Source organism: Rhynchophorus ferrugineus, unplaced genomic scaffold (genome assembly GCF_030347505.1).
Source record: "Rhynchophorus ferrugineus isolate W39M unplaced genomic scaffold, kcgeb_rfMv2 rfM8, whole genome shotgun sequence".
Lineage (NCBI taxonomy): Eukaryota > Metazoa > Arthropoda > Insecta > Coleoptera > Curculionidae > Rhynchophorus > Rhynchophorus ferrugineus.
Window position 1 is genome coordinate 30,774,420 of NW_027472587.1, and position 17,427 is coordinate 30,791,846.

A 17,427-nucleotide genomic window follows, 5' to 3' on the forward strand; every position below is an offset into this window, starting at 1 on the left:
CTCACCAAGTCTTTGCTTCTTTCTAATCGTTGCCCGTTCTTCCACCATGTTATTGTAGCCGGAGGTCTAGATCCCGTGCTCTGGCATAGAAGATCATACCGTCGACCAGCCGATAGGGGTTGGTTTGGGCCGAGCAATTTGACATCAAGAGGACCAACTGGAACAATAAAAAAGGTAATTGTTAGATTGTGTTTCGTTAAGATATGTAAGCAATCTCAATCAATATATACTGAAAAAGTAATCACTTGGCCATCTTTTCAATTTCCACCACTCTTTAACTAACTAATTCGATAATTAAAACTAAGATGCGGACATGAGATTTAATGTGACTTTTGAGATAACTTTTAAAATATCGAAATAAAAGTTTATATGGGCTTACAGCTTATTATCTCCTATTCAGAAGTGAAACCCCTATTATGACTGGACTAATGGACTGATTTGTGGAATTAAATTTAAAGAAATAAGGTAATAATAATTATAATTTATTCAATATACAATGAAGCTTTAAAAGTGTTGCTTTATCTTCTAACGACCAAAAGCGAAGCGGCATCGATCGAGAAGAAAATTAAATCAAAAGGGAAACACGAAATAACAAGGATGCACATCAAGTCGAATTTTTAAGCGGTAACAAATTGACTACGCATTTTTCCTCATAAAAGCCGCTCGCTTTTAAAGTGCTATACGCCGAACTTTTCTCCATAACGTAATATCCACGAAATTCGCCGTTACACATCATACGTGTTAAAAGTTCTCGACGTTTTATGGCGTGTTCTGGATGTTATACGCGACTAATACTTTCAATCTAAACAAAAATTTACGTCGACTGATATTCGCTCTATTGATAAAAAGCCGCCATTACAGGAGGTAATTTAACTGAAACTTACACGGTGATGTTTGGTATTACTGTTGGAAAATGTGAAAAGTTTCAGGGCCAGATTAATTATTGAGTTACAATTCGGATAAATAAAAAAAATACCTTTTTTTCGGAAAAAGTTTCTCAAAGAAAATATAATTAGTTACAAAAGGTTTATTTAAAGGGCAGCTTAATTTGGTACCGGCTTCTTGAATATCCCATGTAGTATATAGAGAACTGTGCCTACAAGAAAGTTGTTAATTTTATTTGTATATTAAGAATTTTATTTATATATAATACATTTGTAGTAATATATGTTCAAATATGTGGTAATTTAGTAAATAGTTTATGGCATAGTTAAGGTTCATTGTTTTATATCTTCTAATTTATAATTTAAAATTAATATTAAAGTTAAAAATATATAAATGAATATAATATAAACTTTTAGTAATATGCTGTATTTTTCTTTTTACCTCCTCTAAATGTTTCATAAATTAATGTGATGTTCTTACTGTTTTTTTTAAGTCATTTTTACTCTACATACAGATGTATGGTATATATATAGCTTAATATAAAGTTATGGACATTACCCTTTATTTTAATAACTAATACAGAGTATAATTTACGTCCCAAGCAATAGTGAGAATATTCAAATATTTCTAACACTGGGGACGCGCGCGCCAGTAGAGTCAATCTACCGGACCACGATGATTTTTAATGTACCCTCTTAAGGTGAGTGTGCTCCAACCATAAGATGTGAAACCTGTTTTCGATCAGTTAAGTCGGGCGATTTCAACGTTTAGGATAAAGAGTGTGCTGAGAAGTTAAATGTGAGACAAGTAATGGGAAAAATCCAAGAGATAAAAAGATCTTTCAAGAAGGAAGATCAGAGATCATTTCTGCCACGAGTAGTAACAGGTAATGAAAATCTGATTTATTATCTGGCGAAGCCAGCTCATCGACAGCATGGCCAAGTCTTTTATCATCTCTTCCATATAATCAACAGATGATACCTGACAAAACAGTTAAAAGTTACTGTACAAAAAAATATTAATCTGACGTCCCCTGAAATGTCCTCCATATGGTCATAATTTTGTTAATATATTAATACTTGTAGACTAACTTACAATTAACTTATCACTGGGTATATATCTAGGAATACTAAATATTAACAAATTTTGTCAAATTTTGCATCCGACCAGATGATAACTATTCTTAAGGTTATTTGGTGCCCTGAACTTAGATCTTCAATAGGTTTGTCAAGATAGGTTCTTGTTATTGAGTTCGTGCGGGTTCGTGGAACTGTGATTTTATAACGGCCATCAGCTGACGAAGTTGCATCAAAATGTGCACATGTGCACACACACATACGCTGTGACTGTGATTTGAAATGCGTAGACAACGTGGCAATATCGCTCAAATTGTTATTGTTATGTATGCGGATGTCATATGCGTCATAAACGTAGAAATTTGTACATAGGATGTACGTAGGAATAATGAGAAATACACACAAAAAATCGTATTTGAAGTAATTTAATAAGTACAATTTAAAAATCGGACTGGTGGTTTGAATCCAGCTTCCCAATTTATTTTATAAACAGCGTTTGATTGTTCAGGTGCAAAACCGTGTTTGCTTATGTAGCCGATGTTCCTTTGTATCAACTTAAGTTCTTTTTTCCTTTGGTATGCCCCTTCCCACAAAGATTTGAATCTAGATTCATTCCAAAATACTAAGCATTATTACTGTAGTGAACAATAGTGTTATCATAACTATAGGCCCGCCTAACCTGGAAGAAGCACATACTCGCTAAACAAAAACAACTTGGACTTAAATTATACGAAATATATTGGCCCATGGGGCGTAAACCCAAGTTATCGTTAGATAAGAAGGTATTGCTGTATGAGTCTATACTCAAGCCTATTTGGTCATATGGAATTTAACTATGTGGTACCGCTAGCAAATCTAATATATCCATCATTCAACAGTTCCAAAATAAAGTGTTGCATACCATTATTGATGCTCCGTATTATGTTTCAAATCAAGTGTTGCAACGCGATATTCCTCTAGAACCTATAAAGGGTGTATCAACGTGTTTGTGTGAATTACTTCGAAAGAAAGTCAGTGCATCCCAATGTACTTGCTAATCAGCTAAATATGCGATATGATAGTGAAGTGCGTAGACTACCTTATTTATACAATCGCTTAATGAAGTGATTTTCTACATGCCATGTATATATATATATATATATATATATATATATATATATATATATATATATATATATATATATATATAATATGCGATATGCTAGTGAAGTGCGTAGACTACCTTATTTATACAATCGCTTAATGAAGTGATTTTCTACATGCCATGTATATATATATATATATATATATATATATATATATATATATATATACATGGCATGTAGAAATATATATATATAAATTATATATATATATATATTATATATTATATATATTATTATAATTATTATAATTAATTATATATATATATATATATATATATATATATATATATATATATATATATATATATATATACATGGCATGTAGAAAATCAGTTCATTAAGCGATTGTATAAATAAGGTAGTCTACGCACTTCACTATCATATCGCATATTTAGCTGATTAGCAAGTACATTGGGATGCACTGACTTTCTTTCGAAGTAATTCACACAAACACGTTGATACACCCTTTATAGGTTCTAGAGGAATATCGCGTTGCAACACTTGATTTGAAACATAATACGGAGCATCAATAATGGTATGCAACACTTTATTTTGGAACTGTTGAATGATGGATATATTAGATTTGCTAGCGGTACCACATAGTTAAATTCCATATGACCAAATAGGCTTATTAATATATATATTATAATTATTAATATATATATATATATATATATATATACTAAGAGTGATAAAAAATACATCTATAGGTATAGGAACAGTTTAGTTGTAAATTAATTCAATATGTACTGATTTATTGTAGTTAACCCTTATTCTATGTTTGGCTCCACTTATTGATATAATTACTTGCTTGTTGAAATTAGATTTCTGATTTCTTAAAGTGGAAAAAATAAAATCTTAATAGAAGTGATGCTGTTTTTATTATTTTCATTTAATTATTGCCATATTATTATTCTGTCGTATTTTACAATCTGATTGATTGTAAATTATTTGTTATCGAGTCAGCTTATAGAGAAATATCTCTCCAAGTTCAGGAAACTTGGCTCATCATAAACCCATAAACCAGAAAACTACTTTCGCGTTCTATTGCGGCGCAACCCCATGATAGAACGTATAAAACTAAACAGCTGTCGCCATTCGGAAACCAATAACAAAAACCAACTTCTTAAGTTCGCACAATTGCAATATATGTTCTCTCGCTATAAAGAGCTTTATATAACGAAATAGGACCCGTTAGAGTTCATATTAGAGCAGCGGGGAGAACCGCAGGCGTACGGGCGGTCCCTTGTTTTGCTCGCTAACCAGATACCGATAAATTTCTTGGGCACAGTTAAAGTCTGAACGGTTTTATTGCCTTAATAAAGTAGATTTATCAGCGAAAAAGGTAAATATAACCGTTTACTTACTCTATATTTATTTATTCGTTATTAACATGTTTCATAATTGATTTCAATTTGTTTTAGTGGTAGGTATATTCGAGATATTTTAATAAAGATAAATGTACCAAAAGAAAAAAATTGTCGTAATAATCAGAGAAATATCTTTTCAATAAACAACATCCATCTGTATCCAGCGCTCAAGAAGGTTTTTTAAAATTTGATATTGAAAAACCTCAAGCTTACTTAAATCAGACTGTCATGAAGTGCCTAACTCTGGGAGCCAAACAGTATCTTCCGCCTCCATGCCTGTCTATCTCCTGCCTCTCTCCTCCAAACTCGGAGGCCTGGAAGCCGGCATGCATATTTGTGAGTTTAATCTTACCAGTGTTTTCAGATTATCTTCCCATTGATCTTTTTCTGTTCATTTGAAAATATAAAATTTCCTTCTGATAGCCTCAGTCCTTCCTTTCTAATCACATGTTCTGCCCGTTGTAACCGTTGTTGTCGGATGAATACTAAGAGTGCGGGTTCTTTAAACATATTGTATATTATCTGATTCGTTTTTTTCTTGCCAAAATGACCAGCTAGAACCAAATGCTCTTTTGCTGATGTCACTTCGAGTTCGGGAGAGTGGAGTGTTTTGTGGGCGACAGAGACCCTGGGTTACGACTGGGATTGTCGTAGTTGGTTATCTACTGAGGTTTGTGGATGGTTAGAGTGGTATTTTACCAAGATGTTGTCGTGTTCTAAGGTGCCTAGGGAGCATGTTCGTGAAACTCTTCATGAGTGGGGTGCCTGATTCGAGGTGAGTGTTGGCGTTCCCCCTAAACCATGGGACATTGAGTAATGCTCGGGCTTTTTTGGACTTTAACACTTGGATTAGTTCAAGTTGTCTTTCAGAGACGTCCCTACAACATACCTGTGTTCCGAAGAGGAAAACTGGAGAGACTAACATATATAGAGTCTCTTTCAAAGGGATTGGGAGTTTAATTTTTCTGCAGAGAAATCCGTAGGACCATTGATCATTGGAATCTGTGGTCGAACTGTAGAACGAAGTATGATACCTCCTGGAGCCAGGAGATCGGAACCGTATCGAATTGGAGGCGACAGGCGCGGAACTCATTCTTGCGGTGGAACAGAATAGCCTGAGTTTTGCTAGGGTTTATCTGCAGCCGCTAGATGTTGTACCAGGCAATCGCCTGGTTCTGTTGGAGTTGAAATCGGAGTCGGAGCTTTAAGAGGTTGTAAAGAAAGATGTGTCATATGCATAAAATGCTGTATGCGAATGTTTTTGGAGAGGAAAATCGACCATAAACGTTGAACAGGGCAGAGGCTAATGTAGTACCTTGCGGGACTCCTACGGAGATTTGTTTTCGAGAGGAGACTGCGTCGCCGATCCCGACTTCCGTTCGGTAAACCAAGCTGTTTCGCTTTGAATATTAGACTGTTGTACCATACTTGATCCAAAAGTTTGGAAACATCTAAAAGATGGCTCCAGTTTTTAGACTTTTTCTTAATCCCTGGTGGATTATTTCTGCGACGCAAGCAGCTAGATGAAAGCTTGAGTGTTTGTCACGGAAACCGAATTGTTTGTTCGAAATGATCTGGTGTACGTCTGTGAAACTATTTAAAGCGCGTAATATCGCTTTTCTGGCAAGTTTGGAAAGTAAACTAATCAGGCTGACGGGTCTATAGTCAGAGGGATTGGATTTGAATTTGTTTTTTGGAACTGCAGCTACAAGCGCATGTCTGTTCAGGTCAGCTAAGCGGTGGATTTTATTTCATTTGATTCTCGAATAAGTTAGCGAGAAACTCCGCTGTTTCCGGATTTGCCAAGGCGGTGTAAGTTGAGGAATCAGCCTTTAGAGGGGTTAAAGGGGGGATTGCGTACGAATTTTTCTTTATTATACCGTTGGCGACGCACCACAGGTCATAAGGGACGGCGGAGTTGTCTAAATTTTGATGAAATGATTTCCATTCCATCTCATTTCAGGCTCTAATCTTCTCCCTCTCTTCTCTGATTGCGTACTGTGGCACGCATTTATCCTCAGGATCCAGAGTAGCTCTTCTCGCTAACTATTTCTTATATCAGATTGGTTCTATTTTTTCTTTTGGGGTGTTTAATTTGAAAAGGTCCAGAGTTGCATGTTTTAGTAGCTCTATCTGCGGCTGTTTGGACATCTAGAGTGAGCTTTGAAACAGCTTCTTCTAGATCGTCTGGAGAATTTAAACTTGGGATAAGCCCTGTACGTTGAAGCTCGAGTTGAATCAGTTTTCAGTCGACGGTTTTCTTGGGTTTGGGAGAGACGGAACTGGAAGATTGGCCTATGGTCTGAATCGAGATCATGGAGTAAGTCTTGTAAGTCGGAAGTTTGATTCTCATTTTGGATAATGAAGAAGTCAATAATTGTTGGTCGTTTGGTGGAGTCGGGGGAATAATGAGTTGGTTAGCTTCGAGCTATTAGTTCCATCCGATTCGGTCTAGTTTTCCAGGTAACATTGTCCCTAATTAGTCCCATTATCTTCCTCAATACTTTTCTGTCGAAGACATTGAGCTTCCACGTTTCGCTTCCATAGCTTGTGATGGGTCTTATTATTGCTTTTTGACTTTCAGCTTGCTATTACGGTGTAGATTTTTAGATTGTAGTACGTGGGACATTGCGAAATATGCTTTATTGGCTACGCGGATTTTTCTATCTTCCGTACTTCCACTTCCAGCTATGCAAATTAGTCACCGTCTTGGTATTGTCTTCTATTATGATTAGAATTATGAGGTACAATTATGTGGTTGCACTAAATTCTTAAATAGAATGGTAATCAAAGTTATTCGATTAGTTACCACGATTATTACCGCTAAGTAATCAATGAATATTATATATATGAGTATGATGAGCTCGCAATTATATAGATCTGTGAGGTCATAAAAAATTTCGCTGTAAAACATAAATAAACTTTACTAAATTATACAAACGTAGAAGCAGTACAACTATTACAAAACACGTATGCAATGAGAATATTGAAGCTAATCAAACTATACGAACTTATATAAAGTATATAACTATTGCTACTAACTTTAGTTTAAGTTAGTCTAATTTAATTTTAATTTGGAAAATACATATCTACCCCGCAATCGTCCTGTCTATAAATTGATTCAAACATAAATGAAAAGTGGTAATGAATTAATAAATAAAGCTCTATTAAGCATATTTAATAAAAGCTATTTTAAGTTTTACAGTATAGTAACGTTTTCGAGTAGGAATGAGAAACATCTTATATAAGTCCTCAGAATAACATCACACCAATCGATATACATAGCACCTAAGAAACAAACACATATCAACAGAATTCAATCTATATAAATATATTCCTTCAAAAATAAATAGAACTGTGGAACATTGATTAAATAATAAACACAAAAATTGATACGAGGTATAGACTAAAAGTATCATATATACGAGAAGATAATTAATAACAGGTCATTTGAAAAGTTCCCGACCTGACACATAGATGGCGCTACAGATTTAAGTCCATAGGTTTTTTAGTTAGCACTCAGAAGATGCGTGTATAAATTTGACAGTTGGCGGATTATTTGTCTGTGAATTATAGCGTTTTGAGTGAAGCAACTTTTGTTATTGTGAAAAAAATTGATAAAACAGAATTTAGCGTGTTGATAAAATATTTCTTTTTGAAGGGAAAAAATACAAGCTTGAACTTGAAGCAAAAACTTAGCTTCATGCTTGATTTACTGTTACTGCCCCAGGAAAATCAACCATCAAGGATTGGTATGGTAAGTTTAAACGTGGTGAAATGAGCACCGAAGGCGGTGGACGCAGTGGACGCCCAAAAGAGGGTGTTACCGACGAAAACATTTAAAAAATCCACAAAATGATTTTTAATGATCGTAAATTGAAATTGAGTGAAATAGCAGACACGCTAAAGGTATTAACTGAACGTGTACATCATATCATTCACGAATATTTGGGTATGAGAAAGTTCTGTGCAAAGTAGGTGCCGCGCGAGCTTACTTTTGACCAAAAACAATGAAGAGTTGATGATTCGGAGAAGTGTTTGAAGATGATCAAGCATAATAAACCCGTGCTTTTGCATCGATATGTGACAATGGATGAAACATGGCTCCATCATTTCACTCCAAAGTCCAATCCACAGTTATCCGAGTGGACTACACACAATGAATCCGCTCCAAAGCGTGGGAAAATGCAACAGTTGGTAGGCAAGGTTATGCCGTCTGTATTTTGAGATGAAAGACCATCAACAGCGACTATTACATAGCGTTATTGGACCGTTTGAGAAACAAAATCGCCGAAAAACGGCCGCATTTGAACAAAAAGAAAGTGCTGCTTCACCCAGACAATTCACCGTGTAACAAGTCAGTGAAAACGATGGCAAAAATTCCTGAATTGGGCATCGAATTGCTTCATAATCCACCGTATTCTCCAGATCTGGCCCCCAGCGACTATTTCCTGTTCTCTGATATTAAAAGAATACTCGCTGGGAAGAAATCGAGTGAAGAGGTGATCGCCGAAATTGAGGCCGCTATAATCAGTGTATCACGCTTGAAGCAAATTAGGTCGAATAAAAAAAAATTCGCAAATAGAATGTGTTTTACTATGGTAGACCGGGGACTCTTCAATTGATCTGTTATATACTAGGTTACTTACAGTTCATGTCGACATGTAATGTAGCTGCTAGTGGACCAGTTTTGTTATTGTTTGCTGCTTGACATGTCAGTTCACTATGTACGTCTTTTCTGCTCAAATTAGTGATCCGCAGTTCGCTTCGAACAGTTCTCAATGTGGAACTCGTTGGAGTACTCGCAGCTGATACCCCAATTCTGCTAGTGTTCTGTACTGGCTGATCGTTGATAAACCACACAACTTTCGGTGGGGGTTTTCCTGTAAATGAAAGAGAAATAATTTCAAAAGGACATCAAAATATAATATTTAACATAAAAATAAATGCACTACTTATTAAAGATAATCAAGTTAGGTTTCCTTATTCTGCGACTGTTATTTTCGTATGTTTACGAATATGCTTTCGATATCAACACTTTCGATATCGAAGAAAAATGTTTCATAAAATTTAACAAGTAATAAAAAATGTCTTCCGAATATGTAACGAAATCTGTTTATAAATTTCGATTTGTATTGGTACTGGTCGACATAGTTGTTATATATCTGCAAAATTCAAACAACGTTCTTTTGGCGTTTGATTTGATACTTTCCCAATTGCTTAGATTTTGTGATAATTCTGACTAAAAACTCCAAAGTTGCTAAATAGTTAACAAGGAACTGATTATGTCTCTTATCAGTATTTGGAACGAGATAATGGGGGCTTTCTTGGAAATAAAATGTTTTGGAGATGTAAGCATTTATAATATTAAATATTATGTTGATAGAGTTTTAATGAAAATATATTTAGCATGCTGCAGTAGTAATTAATATTAATATAGGCATTGAGAGTGGGTAAACACAAAGATCTGGGTGAAACAATGCAGGTAATGAAACAAAATTATCTTGATGTGCTATGTTCGAGATTTAATTTTTGAAAACAGTGAGTAGTTTTAACCACAAAAATATTATTTAACACAATTATATCAGGGAAAACTGTTTTGTGCGGGAAGTACTCATAGAAAACTTTTTGAGGCATGTAAGTCGTCCCTTCATACACAGTTACGAAAAATTCGATTGCAGTGGTGTAAACATAACGCACGAAGATGTCTCATTGAACTTTAAGACATTGGCTTTAAAATAATACTATTTTCAAAACCATATAATAAAACTGAGAAAGATTTCTCATTTATCATATATTAATTTATTTATCTAGACGAGATATGGATAATTTAAAATCGAACATTGGGCCACTCTTGGAAAACGCTAATAAATAGTGTAAAGACAAGACAAATTGGTGGAAAAAAGTGAAGGTTAGAACAACATAGGTTTTGTTAGTTATAATGTTTTTTTTTCAATATTTAATTATATATATATAATTTTTTATGGTGGAATTGGCATTCCTAGATCTGAGTTGGTTTATTGTCACTCACTAAATATAAATTAAATGTTTGTGTTTTATGCAATTAACTTTTTACAGGAACAATCCTGAACGAAGATACATTTTAAAAACATGCATTGTCTACAAGAACACCCTTTTTGGATAAACACACAGAAAAAAGCATTGATAGATGGTGGCTAGTGTTTGAGAGAATAGAAATTAATAATGTAGTCGTTGACTTGAACAGTGACTTTGATAGTAAAAGAGACTGACCGAAACTTTTTTGTTGTGGGCTTATGACCCAATGCTGATAATTATCATCACAGAATGGTAAGAGTAGAAACAACTGAAGATGGGAACTGTTTTGCATATATTGTAAATGATTTAGGAATAATGTAGTGATTAAACTTAATTTTATGAATGAAAATATACACAGGCACTAACAGAAGAGAAAAAATAAATTATGGAATATAAAATGACTTAAAAAGGAATATATAGGAACTTCTCTCGTAACAGTGAACGTAAAAAGATATTTTTTTCTTTAATAAAAGTTAAATACGTTAAATTAATAAACAGTTACTAATTAGGTATACTAGGTCTTTAGTGGATACCACTACATAAAATAACGTACCTAGAACTATACCTCATGGGTGGTGTGGAAAAGAGTTTCATGTAAACATAATAAAACAACTCTAACCTACTGATTATTGTGGCTGTTTAAATAACTGTAGTTCACGTATTTCGATAATATATGCATTAAATGTACTGTGATGTTGTATGATGACTATACATCATGTAAACTATATGTCCTTTATGTTTAATGAAAGAATCAAGGATCTCATATGGGTTTTAAATATTAGACAAACGTCTATTTTTTATAATTCCAAGAATATCTTTAATTAAGTTTGCTGCTCTAGAATCTAATTAGACTAATAAGAAATAAATTAATAAAATTGTAGAAATTATATTAGGCATCTAATATATCTGTGGCAGGTGTTTGTACATGTAAAGTTTATCGGAATGACCGAATTGGTTTACGACCACAAAAAATGCTCGAAACACATACACAGTAGTTCGGAATATTCAGATAAGCTAACTTCTAAGATTTTCATTCTTAAGAGTGTGAAAAATTACGTGGAAGAATCGTATAACACATAAGGAAAGATAAGGAAAGTGTCAGACGGAATACGTTTATTTCATCCCCTTGAAAGACATCCGATGGTATACATATCCAATATATAACGAGAAGTGTATTGACTTTGTAAACCAATGGTAAAGGTGCATTTTAGGGAATATTTTGGATATATATTTTTTATCAAAACGAGAGAATCGTCATTTTATAGGCCTTTCCTTCCCTAGAAATAACTGCTAATCAGATGATGACAAGAACAGTTTAGCCAGTTCTCTTTTTCCGTACGATGAATCCAAGTTAGGATTATCTATCTAACTAACCACAGTCTTCATATAATCTTCATGCATATCCTTTACATAACAGGTCAATTAAAACGGCCCCGGCCTACCATAGCTAAACACATTCTTTTTGGCAAAATTATTTTTTTTATTCAACATAATTCCCTTCAAGGGTGATACACTGATTATATTGCCCTCGATATGTCGCCAACGATATGTAATAGTCGCTGTTGATTTTCCTTTCTTTCTCAGAGTAGTTAATGAAAATTATTCCTTGCGCATCCCAAAATACAGACGCCATAACCTTGCTATCCGACTGTTGCGTTTTCTCACTCTTTGGAGCTGGTTCATGGTGGGAAGTCCATTCGGATGACTGTCGATTGGACTTCGGAGTGAAGTGATGTCACGATGTCAAATATTTGTGAATGATATGATGTACACGTCCAGTTGACATCTTTAGAGAATCTGCTATTTCATTCAATTTCAATTTACGGCCATTTTTGGAATTTTTAAAGTTTTCTTCAGTAACAACCACTTTTGGACGTCCGCTGCGTTCACTATCTTCGATGCTAATTTCACCACGTCTAAACTTACCATACCAATCCTTGATGGTTAGTTTTCTTGGGGCAGTGTCCGGTAACTCGGCATCAAGCCAACTTCTTGCTTCAACTGTATTTTTTCCCTTCAAAACGCAATATGTTATCAACACGTGAAATTCCTTTTTATCCATTTTTTTCACAATAACAATACTTGCTTCAGTCGAAATGCTATAATTCACAATCTAATGATCCGACAGCTGCCAAATTTATACACGCATCTTTAGAAGGTTAGGGCTAACTAAAAAACATATGGATTTAATTCTAATAGCACCATATATGTGTCAGACCGGGAACTTTTGTATTAATTTTACAGTGTCCATGTAATTAAAACACGTACAAACTTCACGCACAATTGGTGCCATTTGGTTGGTGCGAAGTAATCATTGTATCCATATTGAAAGTTTTGTGAATAAAGTCATTTTAAGTTTGTCAGTTTTTCTTTAAAATAGTAAATAATCTATAAATATAAATATATCAATAAATTTTATAATATCTTTTCATATCCCGTTGTTATTGTTCCTGCTATTATGCGAGAAGTAACCTGATTGAAAAATATGACAGATTAAAAACCGGGACAAAAGGCCAACGATCGACGTGATAAAAGCGAACTCTGCCGAAGGTCTTCGCATTGTAAGACTCGCTTTCGCGCGGCTTAAAACCGCCAAAGTTCGCGCGAAATTCACCACGACATTCTCCCCAGAACTCGCCCGCTAATCTGGCCTCGGAAATTTCCATTAAAATTTCCATCGTCTCCGCGGCGGCATAAATAAAACTCAACAATGATATTTTTCAGGCAAGTTCGGTCGTTACATCCAACTTGTCGGGCAATACATCACGCCAAATCGCTTTCGGCACTGACAGTCCGTTCATCCGAACCAACAGAAAATAAATTGGAATACTTACCTATCTAAACGGCCGAGAACATATTGAAAAAGTTTCGCGAGGCGGCCCGGCCCGGATAGGTGTAGCCGGCAGTGTATGCTCGTTCTTGACGAGAAACATAAAACTATTTATTCTACGAAGAAAAACAGATAAAAGAGATACCCCGGCCAACCTGATCCTTCACGGTCGACCGACTAAAGTTGGAATAGGTTTTATGGGAACGTTTTAAACGTATCTAGTTTGACAAACTTTTACAGCGCTTCTATTGTCCTGAAACTTTTTAACTATTTAAGAAAAAAATATATATACATACATATATATATATATATATATATATATATATATATATATATATATATATATATTTCTTAATATAATTTTGGGCTATTTATGGATGTCATTTAAAAAAACTCTTTAACCCTTGAGCAAAATTATTCATCAAGCCATTTTCTAACTTCGTCGAAATTGGAAAACTGCTGTTCTGCAAGCGTATGTCATATTGATGCGAAAAATTGATAGTTTGACGGAACAGTGTCTGGAGAGTACGACTGGTGCGATAATACATCCCGTCCAAGTGATTTCAGCGCTTCCTCGTGCTGTAATTTTGTAGAAGAATTTTCTATTTTTCATTCGCCTGTCACTTCGCCTATTTCGGCTGGTATTCCACAGGATGGCGTCTTGGGACCACTCTTATATTTGCTCCATACTGCTGATTTTCTAACTACAAAACAAACAGTACTTGAAATATTTGCCGACGATACATGTATTATGGCAAAAGGTATATCACTGTCTAAGGCTGCAGTAAGAGTACAAGTAGCGGCCAACAAAATCTACAAATGGCAAGGTCTGCGATGGTAAGTTAAAATAGAATTATCATGTTAGACAAAAAGCAGAGCACAAAAGACTCAAAGTTAAACAACTATACTGATTAGTCGGGATATACTCTCAACCTGACATAAAATCAAAGAGATTGGTTTATCAATCAATCATAAAGCCAATTTGACCTATGGAGTGCAAATATGGGGTTGCACTAAGACATCAAACCAACTAGTCATCCAACGCATCCAAATATTAAAGTTCTGCGATTAATTACCAATGCTCATCGTTATGTAACCAAGTGGAAGCGATACAGCTACTGGACAACACGCAAGAAATCAGAAGATTGAAGCGAATTAAACCACATGAAGTTATTTAGTGTATAATTGTTATATTGTTAACTTTAGATTACTGGTTTATACTACTGGTACCATACTGGTTTTGCTTGTGTATCAATGCAAGTACAACAACAGAACAGTAGTAATATTTTAATTGCAAATTAATATTGTACCAAGCATATCTATTGTAACTTATAATTAATAAAAAATGCCCCAATTGGCCGCTAATTGTTTCTTGGGATACATCTAACGCTTTTGTCAAATATTTTGGATTTTGGTTGGATTTTCAATTTCAACCAATAATATATATATATATATATATATATATATATATATATATATATAGCCGAAAATACGAAAAATTAATTTTCATTTAAAGCTAAATCAGATTATATCAGATCATGACTGTCATTGGTTGAAAGTTTCTTGCCCTTCCAGGTGTGAATTATAGCTCAGTGTTGGAAATTATCAAGATAAAGTGACACATTCTTAAAACTTTACAGATAGGTCTATAACTAGTATAAGATAATGTGTATAATTGTTCAGAATATACAACAGAATTTTGTTGGAATGTATAAAAGGATTATTCTTCTACAGTCAATATGACAAATTCATGAAATAGACAGCAGTGATTATATATGGTAATATAGAGGTAAATGGTTAATTTTACGGTAACATTTTTTTTAATATACAATTTTGTTTTATGTAAAGTCAATCTAGACTACAGGTCAAAGTTGATGCGACAGTATTGTAATTATATAAATCCATAAATATGATGTCGTGACTTTGTTACTGCTATTTTTAACGGATTATACAAGTCTTCACATGTAAACTTTGCATCGCATCGCATTATTTACGTGGAAGCAGTGTTGCCAACATGCAATACAAATTATTAAATTGCTTGGTGTTCATATTCTTTTGCCTCCTGTAACTTTATCAAAATTTTGATATCATATGCTTTCGGTTCAGCACAGGGAAATAAAATGGAGTAAAACTTTGAATGTGATTTAAAAACAGAACAGCAGTTAATTTTCTACGCAAGACACTGTATTATTTTATTACAAATTGCTTCAATATGAAAAATGGCTTTTGGAGGTACCCTTCAACTTTCAAAATCCCATAAATTCATTCTATACCGAAACATCACACACTGTTTAAATTCAAAATCGTCACATCAAACACTATACATATCACGGGGGCTGTGAATATTATATTATCGCACATCGTTTATGTGTTTTGCTACAATATGATATAATGACAATATGAAATACACCCGAATCAAGCAACCACGAATAGCCGTCAAATCGGTGACACACAATATATAAACACACATTTTCTTGCGTTTTGCATTTGAAACGATACCACCACGGAAAGTGATTAATTTAAGATATTATTAAATTATTTTATTTAATTTTAAACAATGTTGTTTAAGATTTTGTATTACTGGTGGTTATTCCGGTATTGCTGCAGCTATTAAATTTGTGGCAGTTATGATGAAATGTTTAATTTTAATATCTAATAAATTTAATTACATGAAAATATCTCAAGCTCTTGAAATAGTATGCCAGATACTCTATATATTTTATGTAACTGTTCCCAGCATCATGGAGCTTTGAATATTACGTTACATCACATCATTTATGTATTTTGCAACAATATGATATAATAGCGGCAGTAAACAAACAACACCATAAACAGAATTGTCACCGACTATAGAATAATTAATTTTGTTTTACGAAACGCACGTCAACTTTATTGTTTTCAATTACACGCGCAGCCAAAATTGACCGACATAAAAGCTTGAAGCGGCGAGGAAAAAACGACGCTCATGTTTATGATCCGACAGGAGCGAGGTTTATCCGGGCTTTAGGCGAACTGTTTAGTATGCTTCTGATTGGTCGCAATTATAGTATAAATTTCAAAGTTCATCCTTGTTAGTATCGGTTAATAACTTTGACTTTTAATAAATTCCGTCTAAGGGCGAGCCGGCCGTGATTGGCATTTTAATTTATAAGTCGACGACGATGTCGGCGGCCATTTTGGAAAATGGTCACGAATATACTTTTAATGCTCACAATTTGCATTTGGTCTGTTCTAAATTAGATGCCGTTGTGGAATTACCGAGCTTTTTTTTCGGTAAATATTATATTCTATGTTTAATGAATTATCTTCACTTGATCTCGTCCAGTGATCAAAACCCAATAGTTTTTTTATTACATTGTTACTAGTCATTTGTCCACTAAACTACAATTTAGCATCCTTTTTTAAGGAAAACAAAAGTACCAAGTCTTGAAATTTATCACGGTTAAAGCTTATACGGAGGAAGAATATTTTACCCAAAATTTGTGTGTAATACTCCCTACAAAGAAGTAAGTTGCAATAAAAATAAATACTCTCAGATCAAACAACCAGGAATAGCCGTCAGATCGGTGACATATAATATATAAACAAATACCTTATGCGCTAACTTCGTTAGATCTGCCGGACCCGCTGCCAACTTCACTTCTGATTGCATTGCATTTAAGACAAAAAGTTATTGAGTTGATACTATTAAATCGTTCTGTTTAATTTTAAGCAGTGTAGTTTAAGACCTTGTATTATTTATTGTTGTTTCAGTATAATTGCAACTACTAAAGAGGAAAGGTAGATACGATTTAACGATTAAGAAAAGTATGATCATATAGTTATATATTACATTATTTTTATGTACAACAAATTATTGTGTCCTTTTTATCGGAATATATAGCTGGGAAAGAAAAAAAAATATATGTTAGGCATATGCAAACATTTCATCATGATATATATATATATATATATTAAAAATCATCGTGGTCTGGAGATTCGGCTATTATCGGAACTATTCGTATATTCGTCGGCGCAATCTGCTGAACTGCAATTGCCGAACTTACAACTAGGCTATTTGCTTT

General features: G+C 34.1%; 1 protein-coding gene across 1 annotated transcript in view; it reads right to left on the reverse strand.

Moving 5' to 3' along the window:
• The window catches only part of side-VII (sidestep VII transmembrane protein), a 446,220-nt gene that overhangs the window by 176,936 nt on the left and 251,857 nt on the right, over positions 1–17,427 (reverse strand). Inside the window, exons 5-6 of the mRNA XM_076412671.1 lie at positions 9,126–9,359; positions 6–157 (exon numbers count right to left, since the gene is read on the reverse strand). Coding sequence (XP_076268786.1) covers positions 6–157; positions 9,126–9,359 — 386 coding nt within the window. The remainder of the gene's footprint in view (positions 1–5; positions 158–9,125; positions 9,360–17,427) is intronic.